The sequence below is a fragment of the Mirounga angustirostris genome, unplaced genomic scaffold, assembly GCF_029215605.1.
Source record: "Mirounga angustirostris isolate CCGP_5_RB_7025 unplaced genomic scaffold, mMirAng1.0.hap1 SCAF_12, whole genome shotgun sequence".
Lineage (NCBI taxonomy): Eukaryota > Metazoa > Chordata > Mammalia > Carnivora > Phocidae > Mirounga > Mirounga angustirostris.
In genome coordinates, this window is record NW_026991720.1 from 16,213,477 (window position 1) to 16,238,970 (window position 25,494).

The window sequence follows — 25,494 nt, forward strand, 5'->3', positions numbered from 1 at the left end:
TTGAAATGTGGTTGGTTCCCCTGCAGCAAAAGGCATGTCAATCTGGCTTTAAAGTGTGTTAGTGTCTTAAGGAGAGGGCAGTGAGGCCAGAAACTGATAGAGTGACCTACGGTGCCGACCTTGACCGGAAAGATGCCAACAGGTAGAGGTCAGGCATCAGGAGAAACTCCGTTCAGGAGACCTGAGATCAGGCTGCACTGTGAATTGTTCATTTACAGAGAGCACCGAGGCAAGGGCTGAAAGCTGGAGCAAAGGAAGAGGTGTAGCTCAGTGGTGCAGCCCGGGGACTGCAGCCCAGGAGAAGGGAAGGGCGGGGTGGAGGGGGGTGGAAGACGGTTAATACCTCGGTGCCGCAGGGGAGCCTGAGCAGCCCTGGGTAGATGCTAAGGACAAACCGTTTAACTGTAGAGGGTTGCAGAGAAGAATTTTAATATAGAGATGAGGGTTTCATTAAGCTAAGGCACTGAATAGCCTAAGTTTGGGGCTGATGAATGTAGCCAAGGAACACAGACATATTCCCCATGAGACCTCTTTAAGGGACGAGCAACTGCTTATGTGCAGTTTTCACCCTGGGGGTTCCTCAAACTGCAGTGAGTGCCATAAAATAACTTTATCTCCTGTGTGGGCCTCTTTTCCTTCGACCCCAGTTCTGAGCCAGCTGCGTTGCGTGATTCTCCACGCCCCTGCAGTCCACCGGATCCCTGCTCTCCGACAGAGGACCCTGGCCACCTGGGTTCCTCCTCCCTAGGGCTGTGGGACATGTTAAGCTGGTCTGTTACCTGGTTAGCTAAGTGGGTATAGGATTTCAAGTGGCAGATAAGTGCTCCATGTGATATTCTTCCCAGATGATATTTGCGCTTAAACTCTTCGTCGAGTAATCCGATGGAGGAACACAAACCCTATAGACAGGATCAGGGGAGGCCTCGATTTCAGGTAGGTTTGGCTTGTCTGGGGCCAACTCACACTCCAGCGTGGCAGTTGCCTATTGACCACACAAAAGACTGCTCTCACACTCACCTCAGGAAATCAAAAGAAAAGGAGGAGCAACCTGAAAGAGACAAACAAAAGACTGGGCAGGAGACCTGGCCCCTGAGCAGATTGCTCTTTAAAAGACTGGGCAGGAGACCTGGCCCCTGAGCAGATTGCTCTTTTTTATCTTTCTAAGTTTCTGAATCAGATAAATGGGCTCAACATGCCTTGAGATTGCTTCCTCTTTTGTGTTATGTATGTGTGTGCTTTTTTTTCAAAACACAGCTTCATTAATTTTATGATTATAAATACAGTGCATTCTTATATAGAAAACTCAAGCAATGCAAAGATATTCTTCAAAGATAAAAATCACTAGAAATCTCACACTCTAGACCTATATACTATTAAAATTTTAACGATCTCTCTTCACATGTAGGTATGCCTGTTTTTCTCTCTCATTTTTTTTTTTTTAGTCAGTGAAGTCATACTATTCATGCTATTATAGAATGCTTATGTTCCCCCAACATTGTGTTCTAGAGGTCTTACTGTATGAAATAGTCTATGCTTCATCCTTTTGGGAGACCTGTTAATTTTCCCATTTTGTAATTTTATGCTAAGTTAAAGCAGAACATGATAATTATGACTGGATCTTTTCCTAGATTTTTTTTTTTGGGGTTGGGGAGAAGCAATATCTTGATAATTTCTCTTGATGAGAACAGTTCCTTTATTTTTTTTTTAAAGATTTTATTTATTTATTTGAGAGAGAGAGAATGAGAGACAGAGAGCATGAGAGGGAGGAGGGTCAGAGGGAGAAGCAGACTCCCCGCTGAGCAGGGAGCCCGATGTGGGACTCGATCCCGGGACTCCAGGATCATGACCCGAGCCGAAGGCAGTCGCTTAACCAACTGAGCCACCCAGGCGCCCCGAGAACAGTTCCTTTAAAAATCAACTCAAGGGCCACTCCAGTCCACCTCTCTGAATACTTGGAAGCTAGTAATTCCAACCTTATTAATATTGAAGATCAGATAATCTACTAATACTATAAACAAGTTGGAAAAACTTATATAGGAACTTTAAGCTAGTGGTTCAATATTAAATCCCAGATAAATAAGTAAAATTTTAGAAAGAATCCAGAGCCACTGTTACTTTCCTTTTATTCTCTACCCACATACCCTTGTAAGCTACAGGCTTAATTGAGCTTGACACTCTCCATTGCAGTGACTCAGATGGAGGCTGAGAAGCCTTCAGCAATTTTCGTAAAACTCGCGTGCATTTATACATGGAGCTATTTCTTTGGTACAATGTTCATGCCTCCATCTTTTTGAATTTAATATCACTTTTTATTTTTTTTTTTTAAGATTTTATTTATTTATTTGACAGAGAGAGACACAGCGAGAGAGGGAGCACAAGCAGGGGGAGTGGGAGAGGGAGAAGCGGACTCCCCACTGAGCAAGGAGCCCAATGTGGGGCTCGATGTGGAGCTTGATCCCCGGACCCTGGGATCATGACCTGAGCTGAAGACAGCCACTTAATCGACTGAGCCACCCAGGCGCCCCTTATATTACTTTTTAAATAGATAAAGCCATTATCCCTGAACAAAAATTAGAAGTTTCAAGGAGCATTACGTAATATCTATATGCATTCAAAAGAATGGAGACCTTCCTTCCTTCTACTACCGAATCTATTCGTTGACCTTATTCCAAAAATATCATTTGTGTGTATAAACATGCATATGGCATTATAGTAGGCTGCAAGAAATGATACAGTCCTTTAAGATGATGTAGAAGAACACTGAATGACATAAAGGTTTGACATGTTAAGTGAAAAAGTGTGTTATATAATAGTATGTAAACAGAGTATGGGGTTTTTTTAGACTTTTTTTTTTTGAGAGAGAGACAGAGAGAATGCAAGCAGGGGGAGGGGCAGAGGGAGAAGGAAAGAGAGAATCTTAAGCAGACTCCACACTCATCATGGAGCCCAACATGGGGCTCGATCTCATGACCCTGAGATCATGACCTGAGCTGAAATCAGAAGTCAGACATTTAACCGACTGAGCCAACCAGGTGCCCCATAGTATGGTTTTCTATTTACAAAAATTGTTATGTGTAGAGCCATAAAAAAAGACAAAATAGCTACTCTGTGGAAGGTTGACAGCAGTTATCTTAGTGTAGTATAGGAATTACTGGTGATTTTTATTTTCTTCCTAACACTTTTGTGCTTTTCCAAGTTTATCTAATCAACATCCATCACTTTTGTAGTCAGAAATTAACTCACTTTTTGGAGAGATGAGATAGTTCTGAATTGGGAGAACTTAACTGAAGACTTTGAAACCAGCAAAGAAACATCTTTAGATCATTTACAACCATCCGGTACTCTCATTTTCTGCTTGCTGCTTCCCAGAGTTTAGTGTTTAGTGTAATAGGAAGAGTCTGGCATCGGGCATCTGAAAGCCTACTTCCTACTTTTCTCTTCAGTGATTTCTATCCCCCTTCTCCCAGAAAGAATTGGGGTTCCCAAACTCACTGTGCCACACTCTTTCCTGCTGTTACTCTGAACCCCCTTTTCCTCAGCTGTTACTCCGAACCCCCTTTTCCTCAGCCCCACCTGTCAAGTGATCGTGTCTTTCTCTCGAACTTACCTACCTCATGGGTTTAATGTGACAATAGATTTGAAAGTGTCTCGTCAACTCTAAAACCATAAGCATGGAAAAATCCTTTGGGGAGTAATCTTTGAATACCCCCATGATTTAAAAAAAATAAATCTCATTCCACGTATTTGTGTCTCCTTCCTTCCCACTGTCACCTTTAGGGGAAGACACCTCAAGACAGAGCACAGCAGGCTGGAGACCCAGATTTGGCTGCATACCTAGAAAGCCGCCAGAACTATAAGATCATTGGCCATGAGGACCTGGAAACTGCTGTTTGACCCTGGTAGATTGCAAAGAGAACCTAAGCAAGCGTATCACCTGTGCCCTCCCGGCAATCGGGCAGCTCCCCTGGAAGAAGCTGATGGAATCCACAAATCTGTCTCTCTCTGCAAGAATCTATCTGAGACCATGCCACCAGTTATTAAGGGCTACCAGGATGTCCAACAGAACACGATAGCCCTCTGAGGAAGAGGCAGGGTACCTGGAGATTTGTGGAATACACATTCCACAAAATTTGATCCTTATTGCTTCCAGCAAGTAGCATGAACTTCTGTGTTCACCTGTATAATTTATTTTCGAGATTCAAAGGATGTTCGTACAAATGGCACTGCTCCCTCCTCCCCCTGTGCATTCACGACTCCTCTGTACCCCACAATTCTACTGCAACTACCCATCATTCAAAAAAAAAAAAAAGTAAATACGATCTGCTCTCTCTACATTCAGTCTTTGAAGACCACAAGGCACTCTGGAGGTCTCTGAAAACCCTCTGGAAGTCCCGCAGAAACACAACTGTAAAGCTGCTTCTCTTTCCAAGATGAAATATACAGAGACTATTAGTGACCGTTTGCATGTCTCCCCTGCCCTCCTCCCTCATCCCTTGTCATTCTGTAGGAGCTGGGACGTGCCACATGGATAATGTCAACTTGTGTGCTGTACCTCTGCAGTATGGTGAGGTGGCATGGGAGGGGACCCAGGGCCCGGCCCTGGGGGCGGGGCTGTTGCTGATAGCCATGAAGGACTGGTTCAGCTTGGGCTGTTTGCACAGCCCCATACTGCCTCCGTGTAGCCATCTTTGCCTTTTGCTGCGATGTAGACGATAAGAGACCAGCACAGGATTGAACGAAGGCCCACGGCCGGTTTGGCGGAACCGCTGGATTTTAAGTGCGGTTGAAGGTGCTGAGCAGAAAACCACGTGTGGGGACTGTGGTTCCAGGAAATGGAGCACTGTGACTGCGTTCCCTTCCAGACTTTCTCTAGTGATAATAGAAAGCAGGCTAACTGACTTGAAATAAAACAGCCAATGCAAAAGCAGCAACATATGTCAAAATAACTCACTTAAGCAAGAAAACAGTTGTGGGCATGTTGCACAGAGGCTAATAAGTAGAGACTCTTGGGTGTAGTGGTGAGAGGGGGCCCATTTTAGGTTTTCCTTCTAAGTGTTTGGTTTTCACTACCCCGAGTAAGCCTTGTCCCAAGGACAAAGCCTTGTTTTATGAGTTCCACTGCTGGATTTCCAGGACGGCTGGATCTTCCCGATGGACGCCTCACCTTTTACTTGTCAGGTCCCAAGATTATACCTGATAGCACTGTAACCCCATTTCTTACATACGGGGTTGTCTAATCTATTCTTTTCTTCGTTTCCCCCTACCAGGAAATTCTTAGTACAAAACCACTGTGGGAGCTGAGCCAGAAATGTGTCTCTGGCGTTGGAATTACGACTTCGAATCCTGCCACGGATCAGTTGGTACTTACAGGTCCCTCCAGTAGGGACTCTGTGATAACTAAAAGAGCAGGAGGAAAAGGCTTCTAACTTTCAGTGAAGAGGCCTACTTGACGTGGGTAGGAGTCAGAAACACAAGTGGGTGATCCAAAGTTGTTTCAGACTAAAGCTGAGGTCTTCTGAGCTTTCTTCCATTTGGCTCTTAGACACAAGCAAAGTGCTTCCCTGGTGTCTCTGCATGTGAACACATAAATGATCGTATTTCTGCATTTACTTTAAAGGTCCAGTGGTGACGCACTGCTTACCTGAATTGCATTTTGGTCACCTATCATTTTGAGAGGACAGATATGAGTACTGTACTAAGGAGGAATATCTTCTCTGTGGGTGGGGATGAAGCATCTCTTTAGCCTTTTCAAAATCAAATTATTGGTGTTATTTCCGGTGGGGGGAGAATAGGTTGGTTATGAGTAATCTATTTCCATCTATCAGTCTTAGAAATGGAATTATCTGTTGGGTTTTATGGGGAGGTAAGGAGGAGGGCAGTATGTTGTTTCCAGAAACTGGAAAAAATAGGCTCCAGGAGAATTTAATCACTGGGCTTCATCTGGGAGTTTTTCAGTTGGTGGGACTGTCTAAGAGATGTTGTGATGACAGAAATATAATCCTTAAAACAGACTGGATCTGGCTTTGAATGGTGCCTTCCATTCCCCAGATTAAGCCAAACAGTTGGCCACACAGTCAGTTACCCAGCCGCCATTTCTGGGATAAAGGACTATTTTCACCAACTACCATCTCATATTTCTTTGTGATGCTTCAAAGCAGCCCAGAGAAAACTTAGGGTATAGAAGGCTACAGGCCAATTTAAATAGGTCCGACTGAAGTCACAGTAAATTCCTGGTATGAAAATAGGTAAGGTAATGACTACTATAGGGGTTCTGGTACATTTGGAAATCATTCCAAGCCAAAAAAAGTTCTACATTATGGATGGGAAACTATGTACAACAAGCAAATGTCTCTTTGAAAAAGCAAACACCCTCAGGACTCGGGTTTTCCGAGGAAAGGACATCAAAAATGAACGGAACAGTTACATATTTAATGGATTCAATATTAAACCTACCTCCTGTAGCACTTTTTAAAATTGATCACTGCGTGGGACAGTCCTGGCCTTCAGAAAGAGCTGAGGCCACATGCTCCAAGAGTTTCCAGCTCAGCTCAAGTATAGAGTCTCCCCTTTAATGGGCCATCAGAAAGGGTAGAAGCCAATGGTCTGGCCCTGGTCTGGATCTGTAAACCCACAAACGTTTAATTTAAAAGACATGACACTGTATACTCACAGAAATACCATTTTCTACAAAACCTCCCGGGACAGTACTGGAGCATGGCTGGCTTAGCTGCCAATCCTCTGTGTTTGGCTCAGAAGAGCCCCTCATGGGCATTCCATTTGTGGGTTTGGTTGACAGGGAGGGGTATGAGAAATGGAGAGTTATTACAAGACCACATGAGAGAACCTTAAAGGTAGTCATTTTCGGAGCCCTATATTCCAGGAGTACACATTTAATGAAACAGAACCCAGTTTAGAACCCAGCTTCACCTAGTTAAGCTGTGCTTTATCACATTCAAGGACTGATTAAAAACAACAACAACAACAACAAAAAAAAAACCAGAAGCCAAGAAGGAAATAAATACCATGGCCGCAAATCTCACTTTGAGAGTTCTGGTTACCTCTATGGAGGCTATAACCTAAAACCCATGCAATTTCTGAAGAAGAGAATTTAGCTGGCAAGTGCACAGCCATGACATTAGTGACAGCCCCCCCTAGCCCATTGTAGTAGCTGGCCTTAGCAATTAGGCCGATGTGTTTGCATTGGGAGATACTCAACAGGCAGTTTGCATTTGGACCTTGTAACCATTTCTTTGCCTAAAGGATTTCTGAAATGTATTTCCTAGACTTCTCGTAATATCCATGTTTTATAATATGTGGGGCAGCAGTTTTATTTTTTTACATGTCAATTTTATTTCACATGTTTAGTTTTTTTTTTTATCATAAAGATAGGACATGCTTTTTATTAAAAAAAAAAAAAAGTTCTAATAGCACAGATGAGAATCACAGGCAAGGTCAAGATGTTCCTCTGTGCTCGTGTAGTGGCCTGAGTCCCACACCCCAGAGATAAACAGTGTTAACACTGATCAGCATTGTTGCTTGTATGTTATGTCAGAAAGACTCTGTGCACACAGCCCCCCCCACACACACATATAGAAATGTATTTATTTGTATACATAATATACAAATATATAATATATATATATACTATACATACATTATTGCATAGGTTTCCAGTAGACAAAACATTTTAGAAGCATGCTAATCATCTCTCTATGTATAGTTAACACCAACAGGCAAAGACAAGCTAACAGGAATTCTTCATTTATTCTTTGTTGTTTTTACTGCTGCTAAGCTCAGTTCTCTTATTGCAGCCACTCCAATTACACGTGGCTTTTGCTATTGCCTGTGTCATAAAATCCATGACCAAGAGGTCTTATAATTTTTTATGTTACCTTCCATGAAGCATGAGACCTACCTGAGCCCAGAGACTTGTCTGTGCTATTTTTGGATCACAGATGGAAAATTTCTTTCTCTGTCATGCTCATTCCACTTTACAAGGCTGAGTTTGCAGGGCTAACACTCCATACATTGCCTAATGATATTTAATGAGGGCAAGCTGCTGCCAGGAAGGTGTAGGAACTTGGGTATGGGCTGGGGTCTGAGGAGCTTGGCTTCCTTCCAGTAGGAGTAGCTCATGAAAATCACTGAAAACAGCACCATCTTTTATTCAGTTATGCTGTTTAAAAATAAGATGGATCATTGTTGAAATGATGCATCATAGCCATCAAAAAAAACTAATTGCTCTACTTAAATGGATTATTTTCAGTTCAGGTAAGAAAAAAGTAGAACATCTATTAAATGAGAGGCTTTTCTAACTGATTTTTAACATTTATTTGTATAAAATCATTTCTGCCCAGGTCTCATTAGAACCTTCTCTGAATCTGTCTACTTTCTCATTCTCTGAATTCCATATTCAGCTGATTACTGTAGTTTTTTTCTCTGTCTGGTCTCTCAGATGGACTTTGGCCCCGTCCCTTTCTGTGTCCTGGTCTTGACTCATCTCTAGTCCCTCCAGTTTCTGACCATGACAAGAGTCCTCCTGGACTTTTGGCCACCACCTTCAGTCATTTTGTCATACAGACACCCAAATCTTCTGCAGGTATTCTGCTCAGAACGGATCAGAATGAAATTACCCTCTGGGACAAGTATCCATTTTGCCTGAAGGACAAATAGATGTCCACTGTCTTTGATCATCTTACAGAGCTACAACATGCCTTATTCTGAGAAGCCATCTGCCATAGAGGTTTAGCACACGTCTGTCTCAGTTCCACCGTGGGTGTCCACAATCATGGCAGCTTCTTCCACATCCGGTGACGTAAACCATGTACTCCCCTAAGTCACCTAGATGAACTGGATTAGATACGTGTTATACCCCTAGTGGCCATCCGTGGGTTTTGGGCTGTCTCCCCACAGTTTACTGAGAAGCCTAAAAATAGGAACTAAGCAAGGAGGAGTGCCCTCGGAAAACCTGCTCTCCCAGGACACATAGCACGGACCTGGTCCCAAAAAGAAAGCAGAAAAAATAATTCTTAGGCTGTTGAAGCATTGTCGTTTAAATTAGAAATTTGAATATTGAATGGTATCCTCATGGTAGACAGATTCCAGAGTCTATATATGTATTCAGGCATTCTGCATGCAATCATATGTTCATGAGTCAAGCATACATTCGTATATTTAATCATTTATATTAAAAAAATTTTATCCCTTATTCTGATGCAGGCAGCATGCTAAGGATCTAAGAATGAATGCAAGAGCCAAAACTCTTGACTTCACAGAGCTGGCAACCTAGGGGAAATGCACATGGTACCAGGGAAGCGTGCACTGGGGAATCCATCAGGCCTTTATCGTGCCAGTCACTCTTCAGCCAGCAATGTTTGGGCTCTATGAAATATGAAATGAGAATATGAATATGAAAGAAGTGATATTTTGCATTTCTTTTTCCTAAGAGTCTTGGTCCTGTTCTTCAAAAGGTATTTGCAACCAAGACTTTAAGATGAGACAGAAATATGACTCATATGAGAGCTAAAACTCATGCTCTTTCTCAAGGACGAAACTAGAAGCAATAGGCAAAATTTGCAGTGGGTTTTGACTGAATACAACAATGAAGTATAAATATTGTCCAAGAGTGGAGTGGGCACCCTTACAGAATTCCATGTGTTCAGCCCGTGGGACTGTTTGAACAGGGGCTTCCTGACTACCTGGAAGGATGCTGTGATTAGGGACCTTTATCCAAGGGGCTGGAATCAGATGCTGTGAGTTTTTGAAGTTTTTTTTTTTTTTTTTTAATGATGAATGGCAGGACTTCATTTTTTAAATTTTTGAAAATCTTGATTTTTAATCTTTAAAACACCACATTGAGAGGAAAAATCTGGGAGAGAATTACTTTTGGTTATCATTAAAAAATTTTTAAACCAACTAAGCCTGAATTTAAGAGCTAGTGCAAAGCAAACATACTAAGGGGTCTAACTTACTCCAAAATGCTTCTGGAAGCATCACGGATTTTGATGAATATTCTTAGGCATTCTTAAGTCATATTGGAAACTGGTTTTCTCACAATTAAATGTAATCTACTATAACCACAGAAGAAAATTTTGCCTAAAAGGTATTTGGGATCCAAGTAACAGACACAAAAGACAATCATGGAAAATGGCTTTGCTTCTGCTGCAGACATGATAACTGCTAGGGAGCACTCACCCATGGAGATAAGTGATGATTCTGAACGTTTTCCAGAGTTTTCATATTTTGAGCCAAATGGCATCTGAAAGGGATCACTTCGTGGTGGGAACAACTGAAATGATCTTGTCTCTCAATCTTTTAGTGAAACACATATAGCTTTCAATAGAAAATAGTTTAAACACCTCGAATGAATGTATACTGCTTACTGTTATTATACTGTTTATTACAATTTCAGTAATTTTTAAAATTTTAGTGTTTTAACATTTCGATGCCCTTGTGACAGCTTTGAACTTCAGTACAAACCCATGAGGTGGATCGTGCAGATCATTTTAGATGAATAAACCAAATCTCAACACACTGTATTCAACTTGTGCAGATTCATATAGTAAATGGTAGAACTGCCATCAGAACTGACATCTCTACATATTGCAGACTAACACATCCACGGTAGATGTTTGCTAAGTAAACAGTTTCCCACCCTAGCCTTCACTGCTGTTTTACATCATGCAGATTTCCATAATTTAGAAGGTGCCTCCTTGAAAAGATAATGACATAGCATCCCACAGTAAGAGTTGGGTAGAACTGAGGGAAAATATGAAGTTAAAAATCAGAGTTTTTGCTATCAGAAGCTTATCAGGTTGGGCAAAGTTCAAGGGGAAAAAGGTCAAATGTTTTGGTGCTGGGGGGCATTTCACGAGAAGCTAATACTGAGGATGACTTCCTGGTTTCTCTATAAGTCTCAACATTTAAAAATGTTAGTATTGTCTTCTCTCCTTGGAAGTCTCTATTGGAATGATATTTTGGAATTCTGTACCAAAAAGTGTTGAAAATGGGCTTGCCATTCAAGACCTCTTTGCTCTAAGCAGGTGGGCATGCAAAGCTATGTCTGTCCTACTGTCACATACACAGAGGTCTGATACACCTGTGGGAAGTTCTGTTGACCTTGATATGGGAAGAATAAACAAACCAGAGAGATTCTTCAATTCCTGCTCTCATCTTTTATAAGGCACCTCGGCAGACAGATCAGTGACTATGTAGAAGAAGGATGTTTGATCTTGAAAGAGGACAAAGTTAGATCAGGAACAGAAATGTTTGGAGGAGACGGGTGAAGTAGAATGGTGAGATTTAGGTTCTCTAGGGCAGACAATTTGCAGAAGAAAGCAAAGACAGAAGAGTTCAGAACAGAAATGAAAAGGAGGTGGCTTTATTACTTCTAGAAGGATTTCTTTTTTTCCTAAACATTACATCCAGAAAAATGGATGGGGCTTTCTGAAAAACAAAGTGACTTACTGTAGCTAGGGTTTTTTCCTAGTATTTCAGTGAAAATTAAACAACCAAATGAGGGAACAGGAAAAAGCCCTTCCTTAACTGTGAGGACGCTTAGACTAAAAGACTTCTGTGATATTTTCTAGTTTTGGATTTCTGTGATTTTTGGATTCAAGCAGAACTCATTTAGAACCCTAAGCCTCTCTAGGTTCCTGCCATGTAGATGGCAATTAAAGCTTTTTTGTAAAAACACTAGTCATTGCAAATATATCCCAGATCATTGAGAAGCAGGTATTTCATGACCCTAAAACAATTTGCTTTGCTTACATACACACCTGCACGTTTGCATGTGCGTGCACACTCACACACACACATACACACACATAACTCTCTTTGTTGCTAGCCAATTTCCAAATCTCTTGAGTAAGATATGTTTCTACTAAGGCAGAACAGTCACAGGTTCAATAATTAAAGAGAAAAAAAAAGGATCTAGTGCTCATTTTCCTACTTTCTACCCATTTGTTGTTTGGGGTATGTGGTTGTGGCTGGGGCTTGGAGAAGGGGCAGAAGATCTCTATTTTCTGGTAAAGAGGCATAGAGACAGTTTTTATAACTTATTGCCATTAAGTAGGACTTAATCTTATATCACTAGACTAGTGTTGCTATAATGTTTGTGGACTATAGTTTTTTTAAGCCCATTTTTTTAATCTTTTTTAAAGATTTATTTATTTTTAGAGCATGCGTGCATGAGTTGGGGGAGGGGCAGAGGGAGAGAATCTTTCAAGCAGACTCCCTGCTGAGTGAGGAGCCTGATGTGGGGCTCAGTCCCACAACCCATGAGATCGCGACTCCAGTTGAACCAAGAGTCCCACGCTTAACTGACTGAGCCACCCACGGGTCCTGTGGACTATAGTTTTAATTGCCTGTCCTCCCTTTCTTCCATAATAAGACCTGAGTTCCTAGATTTCAGGTTGGCTTGATGGAAGGCACCGTTGAGATAGTCTTAAAAAATGGACTTTTATCTGGATTCTTGCTCAGAAAATGCTCCCACTCCACCTTCTCCCCCACCTCTTGCCCCTGAAGGTAAAGGAAGAACAGAGATATGAGCAAAAAAGATTCTCAAGAGTAGTACAATAATAAGACTCCAGTCTTCACACAAATTGCCATGACAACCCACACATAAATAATATATACCCTCAGCAAACTTTGATCCTCATGAAAAGCAAATTCAGAAGATGTAGAAAAAGATTAACTTGTTCAAAGTGGCTTGAAGGAATATCATGAAATTTTCAATCTATGCAGCTTAGAAGAATTATGTGTGGAATTTAGGGGAGGAGAGAGTTCCTATAAGAGAACTCTAATAGAGCTTTCCTCAGGACTGGGTTGTTTGTTGAAGGACTTTCTCTACGTGCTCATAGGAGGTTAGACCTGTCCACAGATCTGTGATGTTCTATGGTAAAATTTGAGAGAAATAAGGACGACTTAGGGTTTTTTCATAAGTCTAAATATATTCAATCCTTAGAAATTCAAAGGCTAACTTTTTTTTTTTTATTTTGGGGGTTACATATAACCTTTCTTCTTAAAATTATAGAATAGGAGATGTTTACAAATTGTTTTTACTTGTAAAAATAAACCGATGACAGCTCTAAATTGGTTTACCTTATATTTTGTTTTAAATTTATGGGTAACCCTGTGAGATATGTTGGTGAGATTTATCATTTTTAAGATGCTATCCAGCTTTGATATTTACTGCACCTTGTATAAGGAATCCAAATAGTTCCTGACCTTTTGGGTTTTATTAACACTTCAATTTTTCATTCCCTGCCCTCCATTCCTTATTGGTTGGACTGAGGCTCTGACCACATGCCTAATTTCCAATGCGATTAGAACTCAGTTCTATGCTTGCTAACATCCTGATTGTGGGCTGGGAAGTGTGGGTTTCTTGCTATCCTGGGAAATGAGATTCAGAACTTTCATAGACAAAATATTCTAGCACAATAGAATATTTGATAAAATATTCTAGCACAATAGAATATTTTGCAACTCATGTCTTTGAGAAGGTAGAGTCTGAATTAGTCTCAGTAAAGGTTAGCTAGTCTGTTTTTTTTAAATTACTATTTATTTATTACCAATGGTTAAGTGACAACCATGAATCTGAATATAGTATGGATCACAGCTGATTGAAAGTGGGGCAAACCATTCCTGTAAAGAGTTAAGGAACAGAGGACAATCTCAGTTCCATACAAATGAATATACTTCGTTGAATTTGATTTCTGAGTGGGAAAAGATTCTTAGGCACCCAGAATACCCTTGGCTGTGGGTAGTTCCCTCTCAGAGTCTACATCTGTATGAAGAGTTTCAGTCACATTATAAAGGGCTCTTTCATGATTTCTGATTCTGCCCTATCACATCCCAGAGACATGCTTTTGCAAAGCTGCCAGCTAGCAGGTGGAATCCAAACAACAACAAAAAAGTAGCAGCTGTGGCAGTAAGTTGATGAAGTTTTATTTCCAGGTGAAGTGGGATCCAGAGAATATGAAATGGAGGGGGGGGGTGGGAAGGGGGGGTGGGGAAGGGAAGAATGGAGTTTTTTTTGTAACAAAGTCATAAAGTATTTTTCCCTAATTTTCTTGCATTTCCTATTTATATAAAGTATCTTGATCACTGTGTTGCTCTACAGAGATTTTCAACGGAATTAATTTGGGAGACTGAACTAATCTCTGAAAATGAAATTGACTAGTTACAGTTACTTTTTGGACACTTTTTCTGTATTGTGAATTGTGTGGAAATGTACAGAATAAAAATTAAGAAACATAACTAGTTTCTTTTCTTCTCTTACTGGCTGCTAGATGTAGATGGTATGAGTACTGTCCTTAACAGTGGTTAAGTTAGATTTTCAATATCAGGAACTAAGCAAAGATTGGCTGTTAGACAAGGCAGAAACTAAAAGGGATCCCTGACAAGGCAGAAGTTAAAAAAAATATATTTCTTCTTTCAAGATGGACTAATAGAAGCCAGATTGACCCTCCCACTTGAAATAAGAACATCTATATATAAAACAGTGATTGTTAAGACACCAGGCATTAGGCAAAAAAAGACAGTGATCCCTAAGAGATGGCTGTCAGCTGCATGACTACGCCATTTTACAGACTTTGGAGTTTCCAGACAGTGGCTCAGGGAAGGGTAATTCAGGCAGAGCCTGGCAGATTTCTTGAGTTGGGGAGACCAAGGCAACTCAAGCTTATAGAGCAGAGTATCAGGAAAGTGCACAGAGAACCCCACATATCTGAGGAGACCTCCATTTAGGTATTCAGTAAAACATTTGCCAGTGTGTGTGTATGTGTGTGTGTATGTGTGAGAGAGAGAGAAAAAAGAGAGGGGGAGAGAGAGAGAAAGAGAGGGAGAGAGAGAGAAAGAGAGGGAGAGAGAGAGAGAGAGAGAGAGAGACCCACCCAGACTTTGGAGAACCATCCCAAATGCTGAGAAGGAACAACGACCAATGCTCACACCTGACTGGGAATAATGCCCTTTGCCACGAGCCATGCTGCACCCCTACCATCTACTCGGCCACAGCTTTTTATTTCTTAACAAAAACATTACAAATCTCCTGCTTCCACTCTGGTTCCTTTTCTTGCGCATTCGGGCTACATTGGCAATCACCATAAGGGTTTCGTGTGAATCTTAACACATCCCCGTCTCATCTCCCTTCTTCCACTTCTCAACTTCTGTTAACTACATTCCCTGTCACAGATGTGCATTTTATTTTGTTTTTACATTTTTTAATTCCAGTATAGTTAACATACAGTATTATATTAGTTTCAGGTGTACTACATAGAGATTCAACCATTCTATATATCGCTTGGGGCTCATCACGTAAGTGTGCTCTTAATCCCCTTCACCTCTTTCACCCATCCCCCCACCACCTCCCCTCTGGTAACCACCAGTTTGTTCTCTATAGTTAAGAGTCTGTTTCTTCATTTGTTTCTCTCTTTGTTTTCCTTTGTTTTGTTTCTTATATTCCCCATATGTGTGAAATCATATGGTATTTGTCTTTCTTTGACTGGCTTATTTTGCTTAGCATTATTCTCTCTAGCTCCATCCATGTTGTTGCAAATGGCAAGATTTCATTCTTTTTTATGCCTGAATAATATTTCATACACATATACACACACACACACACACACACAAACCACCTTTTCTTTATCCATTCATCTATTGATGGACATTTGCACTGCTTCCATAGTTTAGCTATTGTAAATAATACTGCAGTAAACATAGGGATGCATATATCCCTTAAATTAGTTTTTTGTATTCTTTGGGTAAACACCCCCAATAGTGTAATTACTGGATTGTAAGGTAGTTCTATTCTTAATTTCTTGAGGAACCTCCATACTGTTTTCCACAGTGGCTGCACCAGTTTGCATTCCCACCAATAGTACAAAAGTGTTCCTTTTTCTCCACATTCTCACCAACACTTGTTTATTGTGTTTTGCTTTTAGCCATTCTGACAGGTGTGAGGTTTTATCTCATTGTAGTTTTGATTTGCATTTCCCTGATGATGAGTGATGCTGAGCATCTTTTCATGTGTCTGTTGGCCATCTGGATGTCTTCTTTAGATAAATGCCTGTTCATGTTTTTGGTCCATTTTTAATTGGGTAACTTGTTTTCTGGGTATTGAGTTGTATAAGTTCTTTATATATTTTGGGTACTAACCCTTTATCAGATATGTCATTTGCAAATATCTTCCCCATTCATAGGTTGTCTTTTAGTTTTGTTGATTGTTTCCTTCACTGTGCAGAAGCTGTTGATTTTGATACAGTCTACAGATGTACATTTTACATTCTATTTTGTACTGATGTTAAAAATTCTACATGTTGTCAATTTTTTTAATTCTAAGATTTGAAAGTTAAGAACATGGACATTTATTAGCATGGCAGGTTAATGTGTTTCTCAGAGGCAAATATTAAGCTATGTTTCCATTTTTTTCTGAAGCTTTTCAAGGCCAGGACCCCAATGCCAATGAAAGACAATGCTTCTCTCATTCAGATCAAATCATTTTTCTTACTATTTTTTTAGATTGCTCTGCTTCATATTTGGACATTTTGATACTGTTTTTTCTTTCTTTTGGTGTTGGTTGTCTTTGTTTTTGTTGAAAGATACAACACACACACACACAATTTTTTCATTATGTCTCTAGTATCATCGATCTCCCTTGTCATTCTGGAGTCCATTTCATTCTTTCTTCTGAAGGCATCTCGGAGTCCACTGGCTTCCTGTTCTAATTTTGATGAACTTTTTCCTAGTCATGCTGTATAATTATCACCTTATGCTTTTCTTCTTTGGACTTCTGCATTTGTCTTATCACTTTTTTAAATTTTTTTATTTTTTATTTATTTGACAGAGAGAGCACAAGCAGGGGGAGAAGTAGAGGGAGAGGGAGAAGCAGGCTGCCCACTGAGCAGGGAGCCTGATGTGGGGCTCGATCCCAGGACCCCGGGATCATGACCTGAGCCGAAGGCAGACGCTTAACCATCTGAGCCACCCAGGTGCCCCTGCATTTGTCTTACCACTTTTGACTCACATATTTCTTAGTTTCTTGATCTGCTGGAGTATAGTCACAAATTACTTCTTAAAACTAAGCACTAGTTTCTTGATTTGCTGGAGTATAGTCACAAATTACTTCTTAAAACTAAGCACTAGGGAAATCAATTCCCTGAGTTCTTGCATGTCTGAAGATGGCTGTTTTGTCTTTTACTTAAAGTTTGTCTGACTTTGGGATTCCAATTGTGATATTTTTCATTAGAAATCTGGAGAATCTTAGGAAGAAGAAGGCCCGTGTGCTTTGTGAAAAGTAGAAACTAATTTGCCAATACATTCAAATCACAGAGTCACATGTTATGGAAGCAAAATGACTCTAGAAAGCCTGTTGAATAACTTCATTTTGCATAGGAGGAAACCAAGGTTCAAAGAGACTGAAAATTCTGCTCAAGATCACATAGTTAACTGTGATAGGGAGACTTCACCAAAGCTCAGGGGCTCCCCATTTGCAACTTGTATTGCAATGGTATGTTCAAATGCTTCAGATGCCGCCTGAAGGAGCTACTGGGGTGAAACAAAGAGAATGCACTGGATTTCAGCCCAGCTCTGCTCCTGAGAAGGTATGTTTCTTGTTCTCCTTGGGTCCAACTTTCCTCATTGGTAGAATGAGCCTGTAAAACTGATGGTCTCCAGAGGGCCCCTTTCTTCTCTCAAGTAGTAAGATGCTCTGAAGGGGATTTATTTTTTTAGATTTATTTATTTAACTTAAGAGAGAGAAAGAGAGAGAGTGGGGGGAAGAGGGGACCTGGGAGAGGGAGAGACTCTCAAGCCGACTCCAGGCTGAGCACAGAGCCAGATGCTGAGCTCCATCCCACGACCCTGAGATCATGACCTGAGCTGAAACCAAGAGTTGAGCTCTTACCGACTGAGCCACTCAGGTGTCCCTGAAGAGGATCTTTTAATGGAAGGTCATTATAAAGATGGAAAAAGCTTCAAAATGATCTCCATTCAAGGTCCTCCCTTCGGAAAACATTACTAAAATTATCCCCCAAATGTATTGTTTGAGCACTATTTGCCATAGCATTCATAACTGGTCAGCATTTTAAAAATCTAAAACAAATGCCTTTTTAATAAGATATCTATGGCTCCAACCCTTGAGAATTTTTATGTGTCTTTATTTTCAGGGATCGGTACAGTGAGTCACAGGTGGCTAGCTCCCCAACTCTACAGTCTATCACGTCAGAGGTATAAAGATAATTAGCTCAGTTTTATACAGATGGAAAGGACCAGAACTTACATGGAGCACAAATGCTTGTAACTATTAGGTGTTATAACTACATGGTAGCCATGGTAATGATAACAAGGATGTTTCTCCTTCACTGACCAATCCAGTTGGGTCATGGGGTTTCTTTTCTGCTTAACATTTTCTGAATCCTTGGGGACAGCCCTGGGTTTGACACCTATGTTGCTGATTACAGACAGGGTGAACTTTGTCATGTAACACTCTTTCTCAGCCTCAGCATCCTCATCAAAATTGTAGAAAACAGTACCACCAACCAAATGGATTTTTGTGGACGTGAAATGAGACATTGGCTGGAAAAATACTTAGAACAACGCCTAGCACATAGTAAGTGCTCAGTCAATTGTACCTATGAAAATATGCTGGGGAGAATAACATTGATGACATGCTTATCACATTTCTTGTACTTTCCCTGCACTGTGGGGTGGGGGACGGGTGAAAGGAGAGGGCCTGTACAGAACTTAGATGACTTAGTATACTTAATCGTGTTTGCTCTGACATGGAAGTTCCTAATCTAAAGTATGCCTCAATCCTTTTTACTCCCTCTGGCTTGTAAAAGTGCCTTAAAAATTAAAGATATACACACTTTGACGGTGATAAATAAGGTACAATTCTGAAAACTTAAACTGGGAGAAATGTGGAATAAATAGACCCAAAAGCTTGAACTGAGAATGGAAAAGAACATTCATAGGCTTGTCCTAAGTTGAGTTTCATATGATGTCAGTCTGTGGGCATTGCTGGTTTAAGAAGAAACCACTGTGCTGTCTCTTCTAATATGCATGCACACATAACCCTGTTAACGATCTGGTTAGGTCTTGGGATAGTTTTCTGATTTTAATTTGCCTGGTTTAAAACTGTCTTTATTCTTCTGAGAATCACCAAATTTCCAGATTCAGATGGTATAGAGCCAAACTTCAGAAGATTCTTTCATAACATTGAAACCTCTGCCAATGCATAAGTTGTAGTGATATTCTATATGTTCTCCAGCCTACCCATAGGGTTCAGTTCCAGTTTCTGTGTCTAGCCCCGTTGCCTGAAGCCTCTCTTTAAACATCCTCTATTCATAACTTTTATTCTCAGCTTTGGAATTACATTTGGTCTGACTCCTCTGAATTTAGGTTTTTGGTATTTTGTGGTTGGTTTTGTGTGTGTGTGTGTGTGTGTGTGTGTGTGTTGTTTTGTTTTTGTTTTTGTTTTGTACTCCACAGAAAGGAAAATGCTTCTTCAGCCCAAACCTAAGGTTTGCAATGAACACCATGATATAGTCGCAGGAATTAAGGCCTTTCATTGTCACTGATGATGGGTATGAAATACAGGCATACAAGCTGTTTTTAATTATCTGTATAGAAAAATCAATAGCAGCAGTTTGCGCCAGCTCAGTGAGTGGCTGGCTCATTGCAGGAAGAGATTACAGCTGCTCTGTCTGCCAACAATATACTCATTCCTCTGATAGAGGCAATCAGGGGTGAGATTCTCAACTCCGTTAGCAGTAGCCTCTGGTAAAAAGCACATGCTTAACTCCCAAATGCAAAATAGCCATTTAGGTTGTCACGAGTAGGGTGATACTGAAGGAAAGGAATTTTCTTGCTCTAACCCAAACCCAACTCATAGTTTTCATTCTATTTATCTTGTCTAAAAAGAAGTGGGGAGTAAAGGTTGGATGGGCAACAAATACTAAATATCATCCATATGGTTCGTGCTAGAATAATGTCCTAGTCACTTGATTTATTAGCTCCACTCAAGAAAAATGAATCTTTCAGAAATTTATTAGTTATATTGTAATTTTTATTTTCAAGTAATAAAACAGAGGCTGTGGGTGCCTGGATCAGAAGCTATTCCAGTCTCCTCACTAGTATAAATTGAACCAGAATGGGATCTCTGGTTGACTGTTATTTTATGACCCCAATGAACCTTGCCTCCTGATCTTAATGTCTTGTATAATCCCCTTCCACATTAACTTTGGGTTTGTCCCTTTTGCTAATGTCCCTTTTAGCTGGTGTGAAGCAAGTAGTGGTTTCATAGGCACTTGCCCACTGGGGCTTGTCCCTTTGGTCTGCTCTTTCTGGGGACCCAGCACCATTATGACAAATCCCAACTTAGCCACATGGGGAGACATGCAGAGAGAGAAAGATGTCTAGCCAGCCCTGATCTGTTTCAGCCACCCCAGTGGAGGCATCCATCCAATGTGTGATTGAAGAGGATATCTCGGATGGTCTAGTCCCAGTGTGTGGCAGAGTAGAGCTGCCCTGACAAGTCCAGTCCAAACTGCAGAATCATGAGCAAATAAATGATTGCTGATTTTTAAAGCCACTAAATTTGGGGTGGTTTGAAACAAAGCCATGGATAACTGAATCAGAGTCTCAGCATCTGAAATGACACAGCCCAATTGGCTTGACCATTTGTGATCCATTCCCTTATGTTAGTGAAGACAGGAGAGGGAATAGTTACATGATTTTTTTAGCCCACCAATAATTGAATTTGTGCATTGAAGTGGCCCATACCACACTATAGAATCAGAATTATGGAGTTGGACAGTCCTCACAAGGTATTTATTTGTATTTTCAAACACTCCACTTTGAAAATTAAAAAAAACAAAAACAAAAACTGGAGTCCACAGAAATTAAACTAGGAATAGAATTCAAGCCTCATGATTCTCCCAGTATCTGCATTATGTTGACTCCAGTGGTTTCCAACACTTTCATGGACACAGACCACTGTTAACAACACTGGAACATAGTTAATGCTAAATTAATGTGAATTAATTTGTTTGCTTTACTGTACTTTTTCTGCTAATGTTCATCTAAAGCTATCAGATCTATGGCTATATCCATATCAGAGGACATAGTTTATGCTGATAATCAAGTCTTTGAGAGGAAAGGTGAGGTGAAAGACTGAGAAACTATCAGTAGGAAAATAGCTTCCAGCCACTTTCTCACTTCATAAAGAAGCAGCTGTGTCTGCAGTCACTCCATAATATGGTATTTCAGCCTCAATGACCCCTGATTTGAGAACTCTGCTTCAGGTCTTGATGGACATTTAAGGAGCTGCAGTCCCAAGCTTTCAAGGCACTTGAACTTATTTGTTTTCTTTCTTCCTTCCTTCCTTCCTTCCTTCCTTCCTTCCTTCCTTCCTTCCTTCCTTCCTTCCTTCCCTGCTTCCTTCCCCCTTACTCCTCTCTTTCTCTCTTTCCCTTCCTACATTCCTCTCTTCCTTCTTTTTATAAAAAGCCACTCACTCAATGATTTGGAGGAGTTTTTGGCTCCTAATGAAGAGCTACTTTAGGTTCTTGGGGAAGATAGTGCACACTAATCATTTGTGAGTTTCTAAACCCCAGGTATGCCGGTCTGATAAGCCTCTGGCCATGGGGTCAAGGAATCACAAAACGTGAGGTTAGAAAAGCTACTAAAAATTACTCTGTACTGTAGGTTCTTAAGATACATCTTTGAGGTTAAGAAAACCCAACTGTTTATGACATATTTTATCCAGTTTACAATAAACTTAAGATAGTTGACCAGTAATATCCTAGTTATTCAACACTTCACTATTCAGGTTCCTGTGGTTGCAAAGGCACAGCAGATCAAAAGTTGCGGTGGCATAGAACCATTAGCTTTTGAACACATCACAAGCAAAATTAGTCTCTACTTAGCCTTTCATTCCTGATGCTAGCATCTACCCTCAACTGTTGAACCAACATCTTATTGGGCAGTCTCTCACTGATTTTTTGAATGCTGTAATATCTTAACGATACATCATAATACAAGGAAAATAAATTATAAAAATAAATCACAAACCTTTTAAAAGATATAGAACAATGGCAGTGTAGTTTCTGGAAGTGAGAATAATTGAATTGCAAAGAAAAAGGGGGAATCTTGGAAAATTGATGAAAGCTTTACAAATTATTGTAAATATAATCATGCTTCAGATTTAAAACGTGAAATAAGGCATATTATATTGTGGTACAATTTGCTGGAAAAACAGAAACAAAATGTAAAAAATAAATTATCATTTGACGTATTCTTTGGGTTAATAATTAGTGCGTATTTTTAATTATAACCTAAATTTATTAAATAATATGAATATTTTCATTTTATTCTTCAATATAACAATCCCCATTTACTATGAAATGGTGGTCACTTATCTAAAGAGGTATTTTCCAGGTTCTAATTATGCTCAGATAATGAGTCCCTCCTGTACTTATTAATTGTATTATATGCATTATTCAGCTTCTGATACAAAGGACAGAAAGAGATGACCATTTATTGAATGTCTTTTACATTCCATGATCTGCTCTGAGTACACATTACACTCATTTTTTCATTATTAATCCTCGTTACAACCTTCTGGAGTAAGTACCTACCAGTAATCCCATTTTATAAATGAGAAAAACCAAGGTTTAGGATTTAAGTAGCTTGTATAAATTCAGATAGGTACTGTGTGAAAGAAAAGGAATTATGATCATAAGTTGTTTATCGATGGGGTTCAAGGAGACATTAAATAACACACCACCTTACTGTTTAAGTTCCAAGCCAATTGAGACATTAAAAATAAATAAATACAAATAAAGCAGGACAAAGCAAATGGGAGCCCAAAATATTGCTTTTATTAATGATAAATGTGATACTGGAAATGTGGTTCATATGGATGGACTAGTGGGCTTGCTGTTATGGCTTCTAGAAGGACACAGCCCACAGGATGGCATTGCATGTTGTTTCCTCAAGTCTTCCTACTCTGGAAGTGGAAAAGAACTATGAATTGGAACAATTGGGGTCTAGAAAATTCATCAGCAAGAGATATATGATTGGCTGATTGGGAAAAATAATCTTCTTTAGCATAACTTCCTCCTTTAATAACATGTGGCCACACACACATCTTTTGTGCCACTGTTAGAGATAAAATATTTGGCTGAATGAGGCATTAGTATCACTTATTGGGAGTCTATCTTAGGCTCTAAGTGTTTTCTTATTCTAAACATTATGACAGAAAAAGTGCTTGAAACATGAACCAGTTATCAGCAGATCCTGCTAAGGAGTTCTGAGTTTATATGGTGAGATCAACAAAGAACTCTAAAGAGACTGAAATAGAAAATGAAAAGTCTAAGGAAAAGAACAGAACTGCTTACAGACTGTTTGCACAGGCAGAAGTAAGTAACCTGATGGAGATGAAGAGGAAAAGAACTATTTTCCCACGCAACAGCTTTTTATTAAGCCTGTGGTAATTAAAACAGGAAATTAAAATGTTGCTAAAACTTAGTACAGATAAAGGAGCTGAAATCCAGCATTAGAAAAACAAACCAAAACAAATCAACAAAAACCCAGGTTAAGTACAGGTAACAGTGTTTGGTCTTCAGGGGAAGAGATCATGTGATTACAGTTTATTCATCATACCGAGGGGAAAAAGTCTGCCTGTTTTGTGGAAGAGTTGGTGCAGATGTCTGCCTTCTGCAAACTCCATCTCTGCTGCCTGCCCCCCATTATGGAGGCTGAAAAAAATCGTATCTCCAACTTACTCAATCTTTCTTCCAAGAAAGGTCACATCTGACCCTGTCATGGCTAATAGTATGCAAGGAAGGGTCTTCTGGGGGCCTTGGAAGGATTTATTTTTTTCCCCACATGAAGGAGATACTCAAGGAGAGACCCTCTGCTGAGCACCACTCCTGAGATGTAGTCATCTTGTGAGACACGAGATGCAGGACAAGAGCATGGCAGAGACACCAAATGGGCTCTGAAATCTTGGAGACACTGAACCATTGCCAACAACCACAGATTTCCAGAAGTCTTGTTATGTGAGACATTGCTAGGCAGGTTTTCTGTTATCTGAAGCTGAAAGCATTCCTAACTATTCCTAAAAATGGAGGCCACACTTTAGGACAGAAATGTATCTTCTCGTCTGAATTCCATCATGATTTTTCTCTAACAGTTTAGTTTCAAAAGGTAAATAACCATAACGATTCATTTCCCACAGATCAAAATGTTATGTAATGTGGCAAAAAGATAATGAAGAGTCTGGGAAGATGATGACCAAAGAAGGTCCGAGTACATTCTAGGTCAGACCTGGCTCAGACGCCGACTTGACCACCTCAAGCTGTGTGATTTTGTCTGAAAAATAAGGATAATGAGTCATTTACCTCATGGGGTTGTTGTGAGAATTACATGTGATCTTTGTAAATTGCTTACCTCAGCGCTTGGAAGATGAAGAAGATTATGGCCTGTTATTACATACTCCTGAATTTGCAAAATATATGTTCGACTTATAGTCATCTCCTTGGTATCAACTTGTTCTTTTCCAGTTTTTCAGGAAAACTTTGTTCTGTATTTACTTCTTAAATATACTCATTCTTCCTTTTTGATAAAATTCCCATTGGTGCCAAGTTTCTCCTGAGTAGTCAGGAGACTGACTTTAGATATTATGCACAAATCAACCACTGCATTCTTCTTCCCAACCTCTCCCTGACTCATCTGAGTAGGATGGGACCAAAATTAGTGTCATATAAGGGAAGTTTGGAGAACAAGGTGCAAGATGGCTACGTAAAAGGAACTGGAAATACCCAGCCCTACACATATAAAAGCAATACCCAAGAAATGTCAATGAGCTGGGGTAGGGGAATGGAGCATAAATTAGGGTGGCTCTGATCCTCTCACTTGTGTACACAGAGAGCCAAAACAAAAGAAAACAACAATATGACGAGAAAGAAGACTCACAAACATACAACACAAAGCAAAGTAAGAAGCAAGTAGGATTTAAGACATTGAAATTATAGGGCAATAGCAAAAATCTGGTTACAAATGTACTAAATATTCATGAGAATAATTGTTTAAATGGATAAGAGCAGGGCACTCAGGGAGGAGGAATTGGGGTGGAAAACAAGGCTTAGTTAAGCTACCAAATTTGTCCCTTATGTAGCAGATAACCAGGTTTTTATTTAAACAAAGACACAACTTCCTATTTCTCTAATCACTTCGATATAAGGAACCTCCAAAATATGGTTACTTCCAAGTGGGGGCAAAATGAAAGAATTAGTCATGAGCAAAGTTTCTCCTTTTCACTTCAGAAATGGAAGCATTGAAAATTAAACACCCCCTTTTAATGGGCAAACTCTAGTTTGGGAAGATTTTTATTCCAGGGTTGAGAGCTTCTTACATGAACTGATTTAGAGAGGCATTCTAAATGGACTAATCAAAGTGAGTGGCCCAGAGGCTTAGATCATGCTTTGAAAA

At 40.0% G+C, this 25,494-nt stretch overlaps 1 protein-coding gene across 1 annotated transcript in view; it reads left to right on the forward strand.

Moving 5' to 3' along the window:
- The window catches only part of DGKI (diacylglycerol kinase iota), a 356,177-nt gene extending 348,817 nt beyond the window's left edge, over window positions 1-7,360 (forward strand). Inside the window, exon 33 of the mRNA XM_064574919.1 lies at window positions 3,778-7,360. Within this exon, the coding sequence (XP_064430989.1) occupies window positions 3,778-3,894 (117 nt within the window). The 3' untranslated portion in view covers window positions 3,895-7,360. The remainder of the gene's footprint in view (window positions 1-3,777) is intronic.
- Window positions 7,361-25,494: the final 18,134 nt, after the last annotated feature.